Genomic DNA, 22,411 nt, shown 5'->3' on the forward strand with positions numbered 1-22,411 from the left:
TTTTTGTGTGATTTTAATTCTCGAGGTAGTCATCTGTATCAAAGGACATTAAGTCATCTTTGCTTCCATTGGAAGGCAGAGTCATTCCACCTGTTTTTTTTCACATTTACTCCTAACAGCATGTTAATAAAAAACTAGATTAACCTCAACCATTTTGACCTTTTGGAGTAAAGCTCCTTGGCTTAGAAATAATCAGACCCGATTTGATGTTTTTGTACAAAGTCTCTCTTGCTGTCTTATGTTCAGGCTCATTTACACCCAATGACCCAATGGAATAAATCTTCATCTGGTTGGCTATGAAAGCTGCCTCTTAAAATCAGCAAAGCAAAAGAGAGAAATGTGGTCTGTCTAGTTTTCCATGACATAAAGTTTAAAATAAAGGAGCGCTGATGGGATATTTGAGAAAGAAACACATTTTTTTACTCTCTTATGAGACTGGAGTAACAGAATGGATTTACTCGAGATTACTTCTTTGAAAGCCATAGAATATCTTACCCCTCAGACAATCCAACAGCGCAGTTGTTCCCCAGGATACAAGCATTACCATATGCCTATGGGCACTATCTCTCTCAACAAATTCATGTAGCCCTATTTTCTTAAGGAGATGAAAATAAATGGTCGAATAGCTGAATTTTAACATACAAATAGCCGCTTTTTTTTTCTTGGGTGGTCACAGCACCACTGTGCCAAAGCTCAACATCTGGTGTAGGATCCTAGCCCATTAGCTACATCTACATTAAAGAAAACCTCTCTTTACGCTTTGAAGCTGAATTCATTCGGACTGTGAAAAATGGCAGGTAATGTAACTAAATAATATGACAAACTGTCGGAAATGGAAACAGAGGTCGCTAAAACGGCAAAACCAGAAATTGGTCATCATTTTATATCCGCAGACTCATTTTCAGTAGGACTCATAATGATTTACTAGATGTCAGAACCTTGCTGGCCTTCAAGTGAAAGATGGAATCCCGGTACAACTCTCTATGGTTGAAATGCAGCAGAGTTAGACTTTGCTTTAGGAAAATCTGTGTGACTGCTGCACAAACGGACATGTGCAAAAAAACCAGAAGGCCTTCTAGATATACTGACAAATCAGAAATAAAGTTGATTTTAACAATGGACTCATTAAATTGTAATTTTAAGGTTTTTGTGCTTACAACATCTCTAGGAAAGGTAACAAATTGATTTAGGTTTGGATTTGATGGTATTCCTGTTTTATGCAATATTCAAGTCTATGGTGCTGGATTGGGCTATTTGAATTCCGACAGCAAAGAAATAGAACAACACTGTTTTCTGTCAGTCAGGCAAGAAATCCCAAAGCTGCAAAAGTTCAGTCCTGTCACTGAGCTTCTACTACTTTCACAAAGCTGGCTTTTGTTTAGTTGTGGGAATGCAGACTCTTCAGAGATGCAACAAAAAGCATAGCTGTGCCTTTGAAATGTAGTTATAGGAGCTTTCCTATAGGATAAATCTCATTTGCAGTAAAAAGGTAACATGAAACCAGTTTTATAGCCATTAACTTTGTTTCTGCAATGAGACAACTGCAACTACTGCCATGCTGGAAATCAAATCCTTAGCAATTTAATACAAATTGACGTAAATTATAAAATATTTTACAGTTTTATAGAAAAATCTTTGTTACTCTGTCATTGCATAAGAGTAAGAAAAAAAGAGATGCTTTTAACGGAGCAAGTTGCTCTTGCTTGGGTTATTTGTGAATCATGAGTATGGTACAAAATACAAATACAGTTCAATCTGTAATCCATTTTCACAGTAGGATGTCTGTTAAGCTCCTGCATGGTGCCTGTCCACCGCTGTGACGTATCCTCTTACAGATGGACCAAAGCATCTTTGCTCACTGCTGGAGAGGGCATAGAAAAGCCTGATTACCTTTAAAAAGTTGACACTGGCATTGAGTGGTGGTCAGTAAATGTACTGGCTTTATATTCAGTAGTTGTGCAGCTCAGAAGCGTAATGCTATATGGTTTATTTTATTTCAGCAATAGACCATACAACTATTTTTAAGGATGGCCATCTTTTTTATTAGGATGTAAATTAATTTTTATCAATATTATGAACTAAAGAAAAAAATGTTCTCTTCCAACTCCCCCACCCCATTCTGTTTCTAGGATGGCTCCAAACAGAAGCCAGTGAGGAAGAAGACTGTGTCTTTCAGCTCAATGCCAAGTGACCGAAAGATTAACAGCACAGCTGCCTGCATGGCTTTCATGATGAAGGGTTGTGAGATGAAGAAGGTGCGCTCCAACTCACGGATGTACAACCGCTACTTCCTGCTGGATCCAGACATGCACTGGTTACGCTGGGAGCCATCCAAGAAAGATTCAGAGAAGGCCAAACTTGAAATCAAAAGCATCAAAGAAGTCCGTTTGGGAAAGAAAACCCCTGTCCTGCGCAGCAATGGTCTCTCTGATCAATTTCCTGACGAATGCGCCTTTTCAATCATCTACGGGGATAACTACGAGTCTTTGGATTTGGTTGCTAGTACACCAGATGTCGTCAGTACATGGGTCATGGGCCTGAGATATTTAGTGTCCTATGGTCGCCACACTGTAGATATGGTGGACCCATGTCAACAAAGCCTAAGAACATCATGGATTAGCTCAGTGTTTGAGCTTGCAGATGTGGAAAAGAAAGGACACATAGATCTGTTCAGAGCTACACAGATAATCAAAGGGCTCAATCCGGGAATGAAAGAGTCTAGGATAGAGCTGAAGTTCAAGGAGCTACAGAAAGCAAAAGACCAACATGGGGAGACAATTAACATGGACTCTTTTGTGGAAGCCTACTGTGAGTTGTGCACACGGCCTGAGATTTTCTTCTTGCTGGTTCAGTTCTCCAGCAACAAAGAATATTTGGACAGTAAAGATCTCATGCTGTTTGTAGATGTGGAACAGGGTGTAGAAGGAGTAACAGAGGAAATGTGTAAAGATATTGTTCAGAAATTTGAGCCATCGACCGAAGGCAGAGAAAGAGGTTACCTCTCTATTGATGGTTTTACAAACTACCTCCTGTCCTCTGAATGCCACATCTTTGACCCTCAGCACAAACGTGTGTGCCAGGACATGACCCAGCCTCTTTCCCACTACTACATTAACTCTTCACATAATGCCTCTCTTCTTGATGACCACTTCTGGGGTTCATCAGACATTAGCAGCTACATACGAGCTTTAAGGATGGGCTGTCGCAGTGTCGAGATTGTAGTTTGGGATGGTCATGATAGTGAACCAGTTGTATACATAGGTAGTTCTGTGGCCACACAGATCGCCTTCTCTAAAGTTCTGGACATTTTAAACCAGTATGCTTTTGAAAGCTCAGAATATCCCCTAATTCTTTGCTTGGTGACCCACTGCTGTATTCTTCAGCAGAGAGTTATGGCACAACACTTGAAGAAAATTCTTGGAGACAAGTTGTACACTGAGACGCCCCACAAAGAAGAAAACTACTTGCCTTCTCCTGAGAAACTGAAAGGTAAAATCCTGCTTAAGAGTAAAAAGCTTCCACCCAGCTGCACTGATGCCGAGGGGGATGTTACAGATGAAGAGGAGGGTCTGGAAATGTCTCGTAGAGTTGGAGCTGATGACAGGGATCAGTTAAATGGCTTGGGCTGTAAGAAAATCCGGCTTTGCAGGGAACTATCTGACCTTGTATCTCTCTGCAAGTCAGTGCAGTTCAGGGACTTTGAGACATCTAAAAGGGACCAAAAATTTTGGGAGATATGCTCCTTCAACGAGGTAGATGCAAACAGATTTGCCAATGAGTTCCCAGAGGAATTTGTCTGTTATAACAAGCGCCTACTCTCCAGGGTCTATCCTACACCTATGAGGATTGATGCCAGCAACATGAACCCCCAGGATTTCTGGAAGTGCGGATGCCAGATTGTTGCCATGAACTACCAGACACCAGGTCTGATGATGGACCTTAACCTTGGCTGGTTCAGGCAGAATGGCAACTGTGGGTATGTTTTAAGACCAGCCATCATGCGAGAAGAGGTGTCCTACTTTAGTGCCAACGCCCGTGACTCTCTACCAGGAGTTTCTGCACAGCTTCTGCACATCAAGATCATCAGTGGGCAGAATCTCCCCAAGCCTCGTGGCTCTGCTGCTAAAGGTGATGTGGTGGAGCCCTACATTTATGTAGAAATCCATGGTATACCAGCTGACTGTGCTGAGCAAAGAACCAAGACTGTGTCGCAGAATGGTGACAACCCTATTTTTGACGAGAGTTTTGAATTCCAGATTAATTTACCTGAACTAGCGGTACTGCGTTTCGTGGTTCTGGATGATGACTACATTGGTGATGAGTTCATTGGACAGTACACAATCCCATTCGAGTGCCTACAGCCTGGCTATAGACATGTCCCCTTGCAATCTCTCACAGGGGAGTTCCTACCCAACACCACTTTGTTTGTTCATGTAGCCATCACCAACCGGAGAGGTGGTGGAAAGGCTCATAAGAGGGGACTGTCTGTTAGGAAGGGTCGAAAGGCTCGGGAGTACACCACTACCAAAACCACCGGGATCAAAGCAGTGGACGAACTCTTCAGAGCTTCCACACAGCCCCTCAGGGAGGCTACAGACCTCAGAGAAAATGTCCAGGTAAGGAAAAACAGTCATAAAATTCAATTAAATGAAAAACAATTACTACACCAATTTTGCCTAATCTACATTGTAAAGGAATGTTGGTGCACTTATACTGTGCCCTACTGTTAGATCTAACCCTATTTTTAGAGTTATTGGTCCAAATGTTTCATTCAAAGATTTTATTCTTACTCATCTATCAAAGCTAAATCCTAAAACTTCAAACTAATAGACACCAGTTTGCAGTAACAACCTTAAATTGATCTAAGTGGTTTTGTTTTATGTTACAGTGTCTCTTTCTATAGTTGTATTATTTTGACTTGAGGTATTGATGCATTTAGAATGACCATACTGTTTGTTGATGGCTTAGATTGGATATTAAAAGTACATTAAGTTTGTTTGTTTGTTTGTAGCGGCAGGAGCTATGTAAAGCTCTTTCCAGTGCATTTATGATAAATTTTGTTAGGAAGATAATGTCTTTAATTGCAAAAGCTTTTTGAAAGTACTTGTGTATATGTGATACAATATCATGGGCCTACTGGCAGTGGTGAAAGTGGGGCATCGGGTTGCAGTGAGCAAATAAAGGAAAAAAACATATATTAATGCTTTTGTGCCTTAAGAAATTTGGACAACATATATGCTTTATATATTCTTTATATGTTATTTTTTATTGTTATTTTTTCATTAAATATATTTAAAAGGGATTTGCTTTTTTAAATTAGAGATAACAAATGAGTTACAATTACCCACTTGGGCTAGGGCAGAAAAAAGATCTTAAATCTTGCTTAAATCTGTAGATCTAAAATTGACACATAACCTCAACTAAGGTTTTTTTTTTTGTTTCTTTTCAAAACAACTAAGGCTACGTTCACACTACAGGGCCTGATGCTCAATTCCGATTTTTTGAAAAAATCCAATTTTTTTGTAAGGCCGTTCACATTTCCAATTAAATGCGATTTTTTATGATCTCCTGTGTGACCGTGAAATGACCCAGAAGTGACCCCCATGTGCAGAAGAGTACTCAACGGTGAACGAAGTCACTCGTTGTTTGCGGTAGTGGCTAACCTTAACAATGGATGTCAGCAACAGTGTTGTCAAAGCGGAGCTCTTTTTGCATTATTACATTTATTTTCACAAAGGAGCCAGCACAATTACAATCTTCTCATTTTAAGAAGGCATTAGAGCCAGGATCGTCTGTAACCACTGTTGTGGAATGGGGATATGTATGTGTTGGGGCCACGCATGTGTGTGTGTGTAAGGGGACAAGAGAGAGCACGTAAAGCGAGGTAGAGAATGACGGGGGCAGTGTGGGCACACATTCATGTTGTGTGTTAAGGAGGAAGGAGAACGGTAATAAAGAAGGCTGCCCCCAGAATAAATGCTATAGACTCTTTATTAACCCATTCAGGAGAATCCTGGAGAATCTAAGGGTCCGAACGGGGAAATTAACCCCGGAGGAGGATCCGCCTTGGGTCCCCCGTGCTTCTGACCACGGTCGGAAAGGAAAAAAAGTAATCGCGGGAAAGGTTCAACACCACGCTCGACCATTTCGCTGGAAAAAAAATTTAAATCGCCCGGTTGCGATAAGAGCCCTCGAGTTTGGCCTGAATAGAGCTGTCGCCCCAAATATTAATCCAATCGGTGATCTCGCTTCCCTTCCACTGACTGGTCTCAGCAGCATCGTCCGCCATGGTTGTTGTTTATGTTCTAGTTCCCGCCTACTTCAACACAGAATTATGACTTTTGTAGCGTATCGATGGCGTAGGGGTCGGATACATGTGGCCTGGCCAGTCAGACAGCGGTCGCATTTGAAAAGATCAGGTCTGTGTCGTTCAGACTGTCATAAAAAGATCAGATACAGGTCCCATAGGGGCAAAAAAATCGGAATTGGGTGGTTTCAGCCTGCAGTGTGACCGTAGCCTAAAAATTCTTTAAGTGGCTTGCTAAATGACAAATATCCTGTGTGATTCTGATCTTATGTAACGGCTAGTTTGCTTTATTTAATAAATGTAATCGCTAAAATTGGCAAAATAAAAAAAGTACATATTTTGCAGCTGGATAGCTCAGTTCTTTAGGGTGCAGAACTGGCACATGGGAAATCAGGGTTTGTTTTTCAGGGGGCGTGATGAGTTTCATCCAGTCTGGATCCTTAGGCAAGACCCTTCACACTACTGCGTAAATATGTAGCCACAAGGGGCCTCAAGTCTGGGTCTTCCTGTGCCGATCCCCAGCCCAGATAAAATACAGGGTTCGGACAGGAAGCGCAACCAGCGTAAAAATCTCTACCAAACCACCTGTGGGAGTCAGTGAAAGCTAATGCTGTAAAGCATTTAATCCATTGTTTTTCTGTTTTTCTTTATGTATGCATGTATGTATGCATGTATGTATGTATGTATGTATGTATGTATGTATGTATGTATGTATGTATGTATGTATGTATCTATCTATCTATCTATCTATCTATCTATCTATCTATCTATCTATCTATCTATCATCTATCTATCTATCTATCTATCTATCTATCTATCTATCTATCTATCTATCTATCTATCTATCTATCTATCTATCTATCTATCTATCTATCTATCTATCATCTATCTATCTATCTATCTATCTATCTATCTATCTATCTATCTATCTATCTATCTATCTATCTATCTATCTATCTATCTATCTATCTATCTATCATAGTATCTTCCGCCAATCTTTGCTGCTTAACTCCTTCTACAATTTTTTGCTATTTTAACCATTCAATTAGTAAAATGTTCAGCCTTTTCCAGCTATGGCTTTTGGTCCTTCAAATCCTTGAACTTTTCAAGATATTCCAGGACTTCCAGGATTTTTACCTCCATTGAAATATGTGGGGAATCCTTTGTGCAGAAGCTCGTTGGTTCGATACCTGGCGCTGGCATTTTCTTCACAAAAATGTCTTTTTTGAAATTGTGCTCTTTTCACTTTATTTATTGTTAACTTTGATCATTTCTTTTTTCTTTTTTTGGTGCCATTTATTATTCTTTAAGTTTCATTTTCACTCAGCAATATAGCATTCAACCCTGCATTATCTTCTGGAAATGCAGCTCCTTTTAGTTCACTTTGGCCCTTGAATAAAAAGGTTCACGCGTTGAGTGTTAATAAAATGGGCTCCCTGCACTTACAGTATTTAGCACTAATCACTATTGAACATTTAAATGGCAGAGTAAACTAACTGAGCAGAGAAGTGATTACAAATCTTGCAGGAAACAATTTTTACACTTTTCGGATGTTGACATTTTTTTAAGTTTAAGCTTTTAAATTCCCCCTCCAATGATAATCAGTTTTTTTTTTTTTACTTGTGGCATTTTTCTTACGAAAGAGAACAAATGTGATAAAAAATAATTTCATTTTTGCATTTCTGAGTATTTCTACTTTTAAATTGCTGTCAATCAAAATGCTGCTAAAACGCTCGGTTTAAATGAATGAGCTGTTAAGATGTCTCAACGCACATGTGCATAGCACAAGCTCCCTGATCTGCCCCGTCCAGCGTGCACATCAGCTCAGGTGTGGTAGAAGAGAAGATGGCACATTGCTGCATTCCCCGATCGTATTTTGAGTGCGTCCAAGGCTGGATTTTGGTGTTGGCTGCATGTATTTAAACTTAAAGTTAAATTAAAGTACCCAAATGTGTTCTCTGCATTAGTGGTCTCTCTCTGACTGAATTTGAAGGCTTGCTGTCCCACAGTAACCAGAGAGGTTAAAAATAAAAGCAAGAGTAAAATCAGGGGACCTTTTTTATTATTATTATTAATACAAAAAAAAAAACTCATCAAAAAGCAAATTACCATTTTCTTTTAGTAATCAGGATCAACATGTTGGATATCATGACTTCCAAATGATGCAGACCTAACCTTTGATTTTGTGTCAGTCAGGTTGACAAATAAGGAACAAAAGGGTAAGTGTCAGCGAGGGCTGTAAATCTGACACCAACCAATTAAACGTCATTACGTTTGTAAAACTCCAATCAACTCACCATTGCTAAATATGGAATTAATCACAGTCCTGCCATGTGCCAGATATAAGGCTCTAATCTCTCATAACAAATGGCTGCAGAATCTAATCTATGGCCGCATGAAAAATTTCTCCAGGTGATTGAATATAAGTCTGTGTTAACCTGATCAAATAAAGCTGCTAGCACGATACACTCTGCAAGCCATTTTCCTCAGGTTTTAAATGTAAATTTGTCTTTTTGAAATAGACATCAAAGTTAATGAAGGAAATGAATGTGCCAAAGCTAAAAGGGATGCTACAAAAAGATAAATAATAGTGGACTAAAGCCTGTCCCTTTTAAATGGGACAACAAAGGACCGTTGCGAAGGCTTTGTAGAGGCCAGCTGGATGGATCCATGGATCTGGACACACCTGCACTGCAAATGAAACCAAAACTCACAGCATCAAACCAGATTGTTGGATAAGTTTAAACCTGTCACATACAGGGAGATTTAGATATCAACAGGGATCAGAACATTAAAAAAGTTTAAATTCTGTGCAGAAGTAGACAACATCCCAACAAACCTGAAAATAAAAAGTAAAAGCTAAGTCTTATTAAAAGGGTCTACAAACACATGACAAGTTGTAATCTTCTATTTGTGGATTGATAAATTGCTGGATACTAACTTGTTTGTGAAGCTAAATTCACAGCGCCTCGGTCACATACGTTCAAGCGACCACTTTCAATAAAAAGTCTAGCTTGAGCTTTTTTGTTCAAAATTGCCGGTTCACGTTACGCTACACAAGTTTCTATGCCTGTTTTTGGGCTCTATGTACAAAACGCGTGCCCATTGAACAAGCATTGAAGTGGTAGTGGTGGTAGTGAAACATCGATGTTGTCCCCTTTTCACTTACAAAAGTGCCAAACGTTTGAAAACTGATTGTTTTTCTACGGCCAGAAATAAGCATATTTAACACCAAGTCTTTCATACAGTATATCTGAATAGAACTGTGAAAGAAAATACCCGGAGCAAGATTCACAAGATTTGCACCACTTCAATGCGATACAAGCTTCAGCATTTCGCACCAAGCCTCTTCCAACTGTAGGTGGCGGACATGCCCTGGTATTGGGTAGCAACAACCCAGTGTGAACACAAGGCTGAACGTCCATTTAGGAATGCGCGTTTAGCTGAATGTGTGGCCCCTCCTCCCTGGCATTCAAAACAGGAAGTACCTGCTGGTTGTAGCTAAAATCCCATTAACTAAAGAAAGAAGCATATATTACTCTGTCATTATATTTTTCAGAATAAGCATTCTTAGTCTACTACATTTCTTAACATGATTTTGCTAATCCCAATGTTTTTCTGTAGTGGAAGTTATTCAAGTTATTAACTGGGCAATCAAATGCCTCAATGAAAGCATGGGGTCTCACGTTGAAAGCTCAATACGTTTGGATTACAGATTAGCCTGCTTTCACGTGGTAGGGGTGTGGTCTTCCAAGAAGCTCACTCCTGATTGGTGAAAGTGGGTGCTATGAAAAATATTGACTCTGATTGATTTGAACCAATCACTGCTTACTGCGTTGTCTGGCTCCAACATGGCAACATCCATATTGGTGACTGCATTTACTTAACTTGGTTGGAGCCGGAATTAAGTCAATTTCTATGGGTGACGTCACACTCAAGCAGTCCAGTTCTCATATCAGTCAATGAGGGAACCCCATAAAGTATGGACTGAGCTAGAGGAGCGATGCCAGCCTTGATCTTCTTTTTATTGGCTGAAATGTATCTCTCCATCATCAACACATTATTGCCGTGGAACAGAGAGGAGGAGAGACAGGCAGAATTAAAAAAAAAGAGACAGAGCGGGGCAAAACGAAACAAAAGACTTCTTGTTAACAGACAGGAGGCTTTCATTGGGGGAATGTTGGAAGAGGAACAAAGTATAGGGGGTTGGAAGTGATTAAAAACACTAGTCTGTCATTGGTTTTCATATAACTTTGACTAAGATGCAATGTGGCTTTTTATTTTCCAGAAATTATTTTAAAAAAAAAAAGACTTCAGGATGTGGTCCCAAACACACACATGCAAGGAATTAGACAAAGCGTCCAAATAACTCTTGAGCTAAAGCCACACGGATGCAGGAAAACACCATCACTAACACTTATAGCAACAGAGGCTTTTAATCATGAGCCTCAAATCGGACCCACTTCCGTTTCCAACCGTCCGAGAACTGGGACGAAGCTCTAAATGCAGATGCTCTGTCTTTTATCAGCAGAAAGTTGGGCCTCACCATACAAATTTATTTTCTTCACGAATAGGAGACTTGCATTACCACAATGCACTTTCTCAAGGTTTCACACTGATTTAAGGTCTCTTTTTTTCCCTATCTTTTATTTCTCCTTTCTGTTCTATTTCTTCCCAAGTGTTTCCCTCTCTGAATCGCACTTATTTTTCCTTATGGCTCAGCCCACACCACCCAAATGCCTGCTTATGTTTGCTGCCTTGGTTAGTTTTTGGTTATTTGAGGCCCCACGCTGCCAGAAGGCTCATGTGCTATGAGAGGCAGCTGCGTAATCACAAGAGACAAAGAGACTTTCAACCAAAACATGTGGCAACAGCCAGCCTGGAAAGCCCACTAGCAGAGGAACCATGAGGGCTGAAAAAGCAAGCAAAATTTGGGTGGGGGCACACTCCTGGAGCAGAGTTAAAGTGAATAAACTGCTCATGAACACTACTGCCCACACATGAAAGGGTTTTTTATGACTTCAGAAGTAAATGTTTATGTCTCATAGTTTTTATATCTTTTAGTTTTTGATGGTTTGTGAGAAGTCGACAAGTGAGAAATAAATAATGTAACTTTTTTTGCAAATCCAAGAATGCCAACTGAAGGTTCTACAGAAACTTTAAATATATCCAGATGAGCACAGATCCTAACATTTGTTAAGATGTTTTATTTTCTTGTTAATGTTAGTCCATAATTTGACCTTGCCATTAAAGATATACACCTTTAAGTTGTTAAATGTTCAAAAATATGTGTATTTCTTTTCAGAATGCCATGGTTTCCTTTAAAGAGCTCTGTGGCCTGACCCCTGCAGCCAACATGAAGCAGTGCATCCTCACTGTGTCCACCTGGCTCATGAACAGCGAGCGATCTCTGCAAGTAACGGTTGACCTGAGCGAGACCTACCCCACCATGGAAGCTCAGGGTCCCGTGCCTGAGCTTCTGCGCAAAGTCCTCAACGCCTACGATATGGTAAACTGCCAGCGCACACAAGCATGCATGAACATTTTCGGAATCTTTTTAATAGGGTGATCGAACCATCTGCGCGACCAGGGGTCTGCAACTTGAGGCCCAGGAGCCACATTTTACGCCTTCATCTGGTTAAATGAAATACAATGTTTTTCATTAAAAAGTAAAATATTTTTGGACTACAAGGGACATCAAGGGAGACAAAATGGATAAGTCAAACTTGATTCAACTCATTTACAAACAGTTGAAGCACCCATAATGCTCCAACAATCCATCAAGTGGTGCAGCTTCATAGGTTACCGAAAACGTACTAAAACATTTTGACAGATTCCGTGAACCACAGAAAATCGATTGGAGATCAAGTAAATGCATCCAGAATTCATACATATAGCGGATTTCCCAATGTTCAACACAGGAAATACAGTAAGGGTTAGTTAGTTTTCATCTATAAATTTCTGGCTGAAATGCTCCAACAACTATAAAAAACGGTCAAGGTTGCTACAGTTGCTGCAACAAGATGATCCAATATAACCAGGATGTATTTTATTTTGAAAGGAAGTCATGTCAAAAGTTATTTATATCTTTTTTTTTTAAAGGATATATATTCTAATGTTTTATTTATGCCAAAAAACACAATAGTTCATTTATATTTATCATAATAGTAACATAAATACAAAGCAATGCCTTATTTTTCTAAAATGGGAAAGAAGACGTTGTGGTTCCTATCGGGTTGTATTCAGTAAGAAATACATGAATGACTTTTATAAAAGATAACAGACCCCTGCACTGGACTCATGTTTCACATCTCTCTCTATCATCCTGCCTTTCTTCAAAATTATTTTTAATTTTCTTTACCAATCGACACAAAGGGTTTGAAGAACCCTGGATGGACTTATCAACTGCGGTTCCTGCAGCCCCCCCCCCTCCCCTGGTGAGAAATGTGGGAGCTGAAGTGGGTCATTGATCAGGCTGCAGCATCCATGCTGCTCTGGTCAAGACATCTACAGCAGTTCTATTTGGGCATAAAGGATCCTAAATTAACTTTTTCTCTTCTTCTGAAGATGCCTCAAAGCATGTAACCCCATCTAAAATGTGGCACGTTGTTATTTGAGGCTGTTATGGTTGCTTCAGACATGCAAGGAAGTGAAAAAATGTGTTCTAAAATTTTCTATGCTCCTAGAATATAAAAATAAATCCTTTATGTTGAGTTACTATAGTTTGTGAATCAAGATGCCAAACATTTGGGCTTTTCGAAAGGCTGTGTGTGCATTAAATCCATAGTCTGCAGCCGGCACCGCTGCAGCAGTGTGTTTGTTCCTAAGATTGGCCGGCTGCCACACTCCCTGCTCAAGAACAGAGAGGCCTGTGTGTGTGTGTTGGTGTGTGTGTTTATACATGTGTGTAGGCTAATGACTTCATGGCAGCATGGCTGCCAACACCAGGCCATTGACCATAGCATATCTGTGTGAAGTCTGTGTCCCTGGTAACCCACATGTGGGCTGCAGCCAGCAAACATAATAACCCTGTGCTGAACAAAACAACAAGGGAGGTCTGTTTCCAGAGGTCAAGCTTGACGAGCACACATTGATACAAAAAATTTGAATGAATGCACACAAAGGCAGAAATACACAAAAAAAAACACATTAAATTTCTGGTTTTACAGTTTTCACAATTTTTATATTGATTTCAGCAAGAAATGCGGCCCAAAACATTTTCTCCTCCTTTTGCGGCATTTTTTAGCCACACATGAAAATTACAGTTTCAAATTTCCAGTTTCATTTGTGAGATCAGAGAAGGGGGGTTTCCAAAATCAGTGATCAGTTCACTTTGTAAAAACAAAATCAGTTCTCATAGAAAAAAAACGAGAAAGAAGAAGGCACGTATGCTCCGACAGCTCACTTCCTGTCTCCCACAAGAGCGTGAAACTTCATTAGCCTTCTTCAGAGAGCTGCAGTGCAGCTGCTCCTCATCATACCTGCAGGAGGAGGTTGACGGATTACCTGAATCAAAGTCTTCACTTTGAAGTTTAAAAGGAACTTGTATGTGCTGTTGTCAAAAGTAAACAAAGTTTGGAATTGTTCTATGTAGAAAAACACAACACCGTTATTATTTAATTATTTAAAAGCTACATTAAATTAATGAAAGGTTTAATGACCACAAAAACATTGATAAAAGTATAAAGTAAAGTGGAATTTTCCCGCTCTCGCTGGGTTTTAGTTGCACACCTCTGGTTATGGAAACCCAATAAGGGCTTAACTATCTTCTTAATCATTTTTTTCTTATGTAAACAAAAATAGTTCTTTTTTTAATAGGCTGTCTAATAATTTACTTGCTTTTATAGTGATTTCACTGCTACTAATGTAACAGCTAAACAATGTCACGAACGGAATGATTTTCATGCCTGCAAAGCAGATTTTCATGAGCCCAATCAAAGTATAAACAAAACGATGAAATTATTTACAACTAAGAAATTCGTCAACCACCTCAAAACATTTCATTAGATGGGTTTTTTTTTGTGGTGTTGCCTCCTCACTTGCCTCTCAGCACAGACATGAGAGGCTGATTTGTTTTGCCTGAAATGAAGGCTTTGAAAGACATGAATTCACATCATTTTTCTATTCTTCCCCCTTAGATGATCCAGACCAGCAAAACACTGATTGAGTCAGCTGATGTCGTCTACTCCAAGCTTACACAAGCACAAAGGGCAGGTACGTAGCCTTTAAAGGATGAGCAAGTTTCCTGAAACCGATTGTATCACAACAAGAACCCCCTTTTTTTTTTACCTCGGTTTGCAGCATTTAGAATGTTACGTGTCCTGTCTTTGTGCTTGACACAATTAGCATAGTGTTTCCACTCCCACATCATTTCCATCAACATCAACAGCAGTGGCTGCTGTCAATAGAACAGGCCATCATCAGTGAGTCAGCACATTGTAGTTATGGGCTGTGGGCAGGTTAAAACAATCAGCCAGCCGCACAGACAAAGAGCTGAAGGGGAAAGAGGACAGGGAGCATAAACATCCTTTGAGGGAAGCAGGGAAATGAAAAGGTTTGACAGAGTGCGGAGTGAAAGGGGACAGCGTTTGTCAAAGAAAAAAGGATGGCATTGAGGAAGTGTTTCATTAGGTTTTTTCTTTTTAAAAGGTTCCTGTTGTAAGCAGTCAAGCTTTCCACACAAGGATTCAAATTGACCAGGATAAGATCATTAGTCAAGAAATGGCTTCAAATTAAAAAATATTGTAGCGTCTTCCCTCGAGCTTTCTTTACATTCACTAATTGTTCCTCATTAGCTCTGCTTCTTTATAGGAAACCTCTTGATTTTTTTTCCTCCATATAATAAATGTGCACGGACAATACAGCATATTGAAGAATAATGACAGCTACATTTTCTGGCTATTTATTTAATAATCTCCAAATCATAATAAAACACTTCAATGAAAATGGTGTTTTTTGGTGTTTGTAACACATTTTTGTGTCTGATGATGGAGTAAAATATTTAGGAAATTAAGCGCAGAATAGCATTTCTGAGTATATTTTTTATTGAACTCATTGCGAATCATTAGCGACAAAAGTTCCCGCTCTGCTTTTTTCTGATGCATTCACCTTTATACATCTAGATCCACGCAGGTCTTTGTTTTCCTCGTCTGAGCTGGCAGTTGGCTCCAAACTGTACAGCTGGATAACTTCATTATTGCTCGCTGTTTTTGTTGAACCAGTCATGTCAGGTTGGGGGTGTGAGGGGCTGTAAGCTAGCGGAAGAGCTATAAACAGATGGCTGGATGACGGGAAAGGAGGACGGGGTTGCTCAGTACCGCAAGTCAGAGTCGAATGTCTGATAAACTCCTGCCTTTCTGCAGAAACAATGTCCTAGACAAAAACACAGATTTTTGACAACATAATAATACTGAAAAGACCACTAGAACACTTTTACAATAATCAAAAGATTATCGGAGCGGGACTTTAAGAGTTTTCATTCCCAAACTAGTGATTTTATTTAGCCATAGAATGTGGTTCAAAATATTGAGTTTTATTTTTAAGTAGGCTGCATTGTGGTAGTGGTTAGCACCACAGCACCTCATAGAAAAGAGGTTAAATCTCAATGAAATTGACTTGCAAACCCTTTGGTTTACAGTGTCTAGGATAGGCTCCAGCAACACCATGACCCCAAAAGCGATTTGGCAGGTTTAGAAAATAAATGTATTTGTTTTAGGCAGATTTGTTTTAGTGTAGTATATAATTACTTCAGTTTATGTTGTGATGCTTAGTTTTCTCTCCGCTAAGAGAGAAAGACTTCTGTATTGTTGGTTTTCAGTCAATAAGCCAAAGAGCTCATAAATGTCTTCAAACAAATCGATTTCACTTCATAATTAGCTTTTAGTGTTATGACATGTATAATTATTGACATCACTGTGAAAATCATTTATTTAATTTTTCATATCTCCAGCTGTTGGTTTTGTTGATGACAACTGGGGCTCACTAAGTGTCACATCCCGGCCCCAGATCCTCACGCGAGTAAGCCAATTTAAACCCCCTGTGCCCAGCTTTATTCCCATGTGTCAGTGGCCACGATATGCTTCACTCACTGCAGCACAGCAAGCCAGGCTGAGATGTGTGTGGTAATTACCCAGGGATGTTGGCTGAACTCTGTGGATTCAATTGCAAAGCCGTCCCCTGGCTCCAAAGTACCCCAGACCAGATCTGGGAGCACAGAGCTACGCTGAGCTTAAAGCCCTCACAAATGGAAGCGCCAAATACAGGATATCTGAGGCTGGTGCTTAGTCAGCTGCTAACAGTAAAAACCTCCATGAGCTTCCATCAGATGATTAACTTTCTTTGTGGAGGATCCTTAGTTTAACGTTTCCTGTTTTTTTGTTTTTTTTAAGTGAGAACAATTATAGTCTGAGACAAATGGATTGTGTTGGCAGCCGTGAGGGCGCTCAGCTGCATGCCAAACATAGCACTCACCCCGTCGCCCCCTCTCTCCCTCTCCCTGCCCCCTGCACTGACGGCCGAACTAATGCCGTCCTCAAACGCAGACTTCTCTGCGTTGCTTCATTGTGTGTCTGTTGTGGCTGTCAGGCATTTGCTGTAGTGTTGATAGCAGTAAGTCAGGCATAAAAGCTGAAAGGAAATAGGGAATGTACACTTCTATTCTCTGACGTAAACAGGCTTTGAAGCATGCAAACAAAAGAAGGAGGGTTTAAAAAGAAAATCTGGCAACTTTGCCTAAAGCAAATGAACACCAGTTGTAAAAACTTTCAAAAACCCTTTAATACAAACACAACTAGTGACAAACAACTCATTACATAATAAATGTCTATAATGGTCACTTTAACCTATCCAAAACAGGATGTCTCCTTGTAGCCAAACCTAATTTTTAAAGTAATTTCATATTCATGTATCATAAAGTGAATTACATTGAATGAATATTTTTCTATTTAAAAACCAAAAAAAAAAAAAACTTTGACAATTTTAGAAGTTGAAGGTTTGATATCCTCCACAGAGTAGGGCATTGCAATAATCTAATCTGCTAGAAATAAAAGCATGTGTTAGCATTTCTGTGCTGGCAAGACAGAGAAATGGACAGACTCTGGCAATATTATTCATATGATAAAATCCTGTTTCTGTTATATTAAAAAAATATCTGTCAAAATTAGCTGGGCTTTTTACACTCTGGGAAGTTTTACAATTTTTTAGATTGGAAATAATTTCTGTCTTGTCTTTAGAACTGATAACTAAAACCTCTAGTTTGTCTGGGTTGAGCTGTAGATTCTCTGCCATCCATGACTTTATGTCTAAAATACAGTTAAAAAATGTGTTAATTGATTCTCCATAATGAGGCGACACAGCAATGTAAAGTTGTGTGTCATCAGCGTAGCTATGAAAGCATACTTTCTAATGACTTACCTAAGTGGCAGCATGTATAGGTTAAAAAGTAGTGGGCCTAAAATTGATCCTTAGGGAACCCCACATTTGATTTGATGAACTCTTAAGGGGTATGTATCCATACTTACAAAGGCTTTTCGATATGTGTGGGAGTAAAACCAAATAAGAACAGTACCAGAGAGACCCAAACTTCTCAGCCTTTTAAGTAAAAGATTGATCTAGTGTATCAAATGCAGCATTCTGCTCTGGTAGCCCCAGGCAGAGCATTTCTTGCTCTTTCTATATTTTGCTGCAATTATTAGTCTTTTTATCTTGAAAACTTGAACATATCTGAAATCCGGACGATGGTGACCAATGCTGTTTATGTTGTTTTTTTTTTTTTTGTCTCAGCAGCTCTTAGATTCCTCAGAGGGCTTTTTGGAACACTGTCAAAATGTTGAGTTTTCGTGTGCTTGAAGTTCTTGTGTATAGATCTAAAAAAAGCAGATGTGCAATTTTGTTGTAATTGCAGTGTTGGGAGCAGAAATAAGGGGGCTGTTAGAGGATGGGCTGATGCCATCAGAGTGAAACTGTGGAATCGGAAGGACCTGTCAGCTTTTTGTATGCTTATGTAAAGGCTATGATTGTTGTTGTTACAATACGAGTTTAAAATTCAAAAAGAGAAGCCGATTGTGCAATTTTTCTTAAAACTAGATGGATTAATGTGAGTTTTTATTGATGTCAGCTTCCCAACAGCAAGTCCATTTTTACTTTATGCACAATCATCGTTGCAGTAAATCCGTTTAATTTGGGCGATGAAGCTTACATGTTGATGAGGATGGAGAGGTGTTGGATTATTCCCCCCGGGGGGAGGCTTGCAATCACACATGGATAATGGGAGACTAGGAAAACAGCAGGAAAGCACACTGTGCTCCTCCAGATGCTTCCACTTGGTTTTTGTGTACACTGTGTTCACCCGCTGGTGTGTGAACATTAATACAGTCTGAATGCAGAGGTCTACGTTTATTTATGAGGGACGTTTCAAGTACGAGGGCTTCACAGAGAAAAACAAGGCTCAGAAGAGAATGACCAAGCAAAGCGGAAAAGTAAATAAGAATTCAGAGAATTTCCATTTCAATTTAAATATGGATTAAGGAAAAATCACAATGAAAATAATTTTTAGTGAAGTTTTAATATTGAAGCAAATATAAGAAGTACTCATAATACTTAAGACAAGTATTGTTTTCATTGATTTCACTTTGTTTAAAACATTTTTAATGTCTAATGCAGAAACTAACTGGGTGTTCAGGCAGTTAATACTTTGAATCTTTGTGAAAGATCTGTAGCTTCAGTAACTTGTCATTAGTCTTTAAAGTTTATTAAAACAGGTTAACGCCAGAACAACACTAATTGTCATAAATCTAACTGGAAAAAACTTTAGTCCTGGACCAGAACTTTGTAATAATTACTGTACATCTCTATAAGGCAAGACAAGGCAAGTTTATTTGTATAGCACAATTCATACACAAAGTAATTCAAGGTGCTTCACAAAACAGAAAAATGCATTAAAATCACAGTACATCATAGAAATAATCAACATAAAATTTACTTTAAAAGAAAAGAAAAAAAAAATTGAAAACTGATTTAAAAATAAAGGAAGGAAAGGAAAGAAAAGTGCAGATAGGACCTTTCAGTCATATACACGGCTAAACAGAAATGTTTTAAGTCTAGATTTGAACATGAACACAGAAGAGGCCTGTCTTACGACTTCAGGGAGGCTGTTCCAGATTTTAGCTGGTCCAGAGATGCCAACCCAGTCTTGGAGTCTGTGCAAAAAGATCCCATGATCAACAGTATCAAAGGCAGCACTCAGGTCTAGCAGGATTAAGACAGTGACTTTGCCATCATCAGTGTTCAGGCGGATGTCATTGGTTACCTTGATAAGAGCAGTTTCTGTGCTATGATGGGGTCTAAAACCTGACTGGAAAACATCAAATGAATTGTTTAATAAGAGAAAGTCAATGAGCTGTTGGTAGACAACTTTTTCAAGGACTTTTCCTAAAAATGGCAGATTAGAGATAGGTCTGTAATTATTCAGTACAGTGGGATCAAGACCGCTTTTCTTCAGGAGAGGTTTAATGACTGCAGTTTTTAAGGCCTCTGGAAATATTCCAGATTGAAGAGACATGTTAACTATTTGAGTAATTGATGGCAACACACTGTTCAGGACATACTTTAGAAATCTAGTGGGTAACACATCAAGGCAGCATGTAGACGAGCTCAGACGGGTGATGGTCTCTTGGACAGTTTGGTCAGTGACAGGTACAAAGTGAGTCAGCTTAGAGTGAGTAGGTGGCCGTTCGATAGTTATATGTGTTGTGGAGTTGATGGCTTTTTTAATGCCCTGAACCTTGTCATTAAAAAATACAGCAAACTCATTACATTTAGGTGTGCAAACCAGTTCTATTGGTAGCTGGGTTGGAGGGTTAGTTAAACTGTTTACTGTTGTGAACAGGACACGAGAGTTGCTGCTGCAACTTCCAATGATTTCAGAGAAGTACCTTTCCCTTGTTCTGCATAAGATCTGGTTGTAAGCGTACAACTCCCCCTTATACATTTCATAATGAACCTGGGGCCTCATTTATAAACGTTGCGTACGCACAAAAGAAGGCGTACGCCACTCTCTACGCAATAGTTGAGATTTATAAAAAGCAAACTTGACGGGAAAATGTGCGGTCCTTCACGCAAGCTCTGACCCAGGCGTACGCACAAAAACGGGTGAAATGAGAAACGGCGACACCGTCTGCAGATGGAAGAAACACGTAAAAGTGAAAGTGAAAATGACAATACTGCCTCTCAGAAATAACATGAAGACTTCACAAAACAAGTCTTACAATTAACAGCCTACACGAACACCCGTTTGATCGATCAGCAGTGAAACAAATAAAAAAAAATCTGACGAAAATTACAACAGAAATTCAAATGAACACTTATTTGCAAAAAGAAAAGTGAAAAATGTTCTGCAATATTGGCATGTTGTGCAATTCATCCTCATAAATAATATAGTTAACAGAACGAAATAATGTACAAAACTGATATTCCCGTCAATGTGTCCGTCTGGCGGAGCAGATATAGGTGCAATCAGACAGACAGATGGATAGATAGAGAGAGATGCATTAATTGTCCACTAGGGAAAGTTGTTTACATAGTAAAACATGTCTTCATAAGCTACAGAATTATGGTATTCATACATATGCCTTCAGTTTGTTTTATTTTTGATAAAACAATGTATGGCGTATGTCTCAACCATTCAGAATGCAACAAGAAATTACATTTGCGCTGAACAATTTCCCGTTTCCACGTCGATTATTACCGACATCTGTAGCTTGTCAGATGCAATTAAATGGAGGGAAATAAAATGCCCCATCACAATGCGTAATGACGCACAATGGCTGATCTTGCGCTCTTAGAAGATGTGGCAAATGGAAGAATTCGGAGTGAACGCATCTTTAGACAGCAAGAAGACGTGCTGGCAAACGAGGACGAGTGGCTTATGAGCCGGTTCCGACTTCCTCGAGCCGTCCTGTTGGACCTCTGCGGGCTTTTGGGGGTGTGTCACCCGGTGCATCTGGCGCGTCGGCGTCCCCCTGCGCCTCAGTCACCACTCCACTAAGGGATTCCCCAATTCTTGCCGCTTGTCTCTCATCAAGAGGGGTCAGCTCCGGTGTCCCCCCCGTGGCAGACACACTCTGGCGATGCAGCGCCAGACGTTTTTTTGCCTCGACTTTGATGTCCGAACATTTCTTCTTTATTTAACCACGGTCCGAGGTTGTGAGGTTACAGCATTTATGGCGTCTGCCACCGTTTGCCACTCACGTGCCTTTTTGGCATTAGTAATGCCCACACTGTGCCCTCCAAACAACACTTTTCTCCTCTTTTCCACCTCGCCAACGATAACTTCTACTTCACATTGAGTGAAGTTACGTTTTTTTCATTTCCTCTCGGTGTGTGCCATGGTTTCGCAATCAATGAATATTCATTTGTGGGCGTTTCACGGACTATTTATGGGCAAATATGGGCGTGTCATGAGGCCGCAAAAGCTGTGCTGCATTTAGAATTGGTTGTGATTTATTAAGGGAAAGATGCGTAGGATGTGCGTGCGCACGGTTTCATAAATCCGAATATTTCTGTGCGTACGCACGTCCTATGTTTCATCCGTACGCCACTTCTGACGCAAATCCTACGCAAAGTTTTATAAATGAGGCCCCTGGAGTTTTGACTTGCGCCACTTTCGCTCAGCTCTGCGGCACTGTTGTTTCTGTGCCCTGACTAGATCATCGTTCCTCCAGGGAGCTTTCTGTCTATGTTTTCTCAATTTAACCTTCATAGGGGCAATGGCATCCAGAACATTCAAGATGCTAGAAGTAACAGAATTCAGCATTTCATCAACATTGGCACCAGAGGCGTTTTCAGGGTTTATCATTTCTACAAACTGTGCCCTAGTGCTCTCATTTATTTGTCTCCTTTGGACAACTGCAGGGCCAGGCGGTGGTTTGGGAGCAACAGACAGGTCAAAGAATACACAGAAATGATCAGAGAGGGCGACATCAACCACACTGACATTGTAAATATTAACCCCCTTTGTGATGAGCAGGTCCAGAGTGTGCCCTCTGCTGTGGTTGGGGCAACTTACATGCTGAATTAGATCAAAGGTTTCAAGGACAGCATTGAGCT

General features: G+C 39.8%; 1 protein-coding gene across 1 annotated transcript in view; it reads left to right on the top strand.

Moving 5' to 3' along the window:
• The window catches only part of plcl5 (phospholipase C like 5), a 79,222-nt gene that overhangs the window by 44,663 nt on the left and 12,148 nt on the right, over positions 1-22,411 (top strand). The window contains exons 2-4 of the mRNA XM_011477948.4: positions 2,130-4,616; positions 11,613-11,816; positions 14,446-14,521. Coding sequence (XP_011476250.1) covers positions 2,130-4,616; positions 11,613-11,816; positions 14,446-14,521 — 2,767 coding nt within the window. The remainder of the gene's footprint in view (positions 1-2,129; positions 4,617-11,612; positions 11,817-14,445; positions 14,522-22,411) is intronic.

Source organism: Oryzias latipes, chromosome 8, assembly GCF_053564925.1.
Source record: "Oryzias latipes strain Hd-rR chromosome 8, Olatipes_Hd-rR_3.1".
NCBI lineage: Eukaryota > Metazoa > Chordata > Actinopteri > Beloniformes > Adrianichthyidae > Oryzias > Oryzias latipes.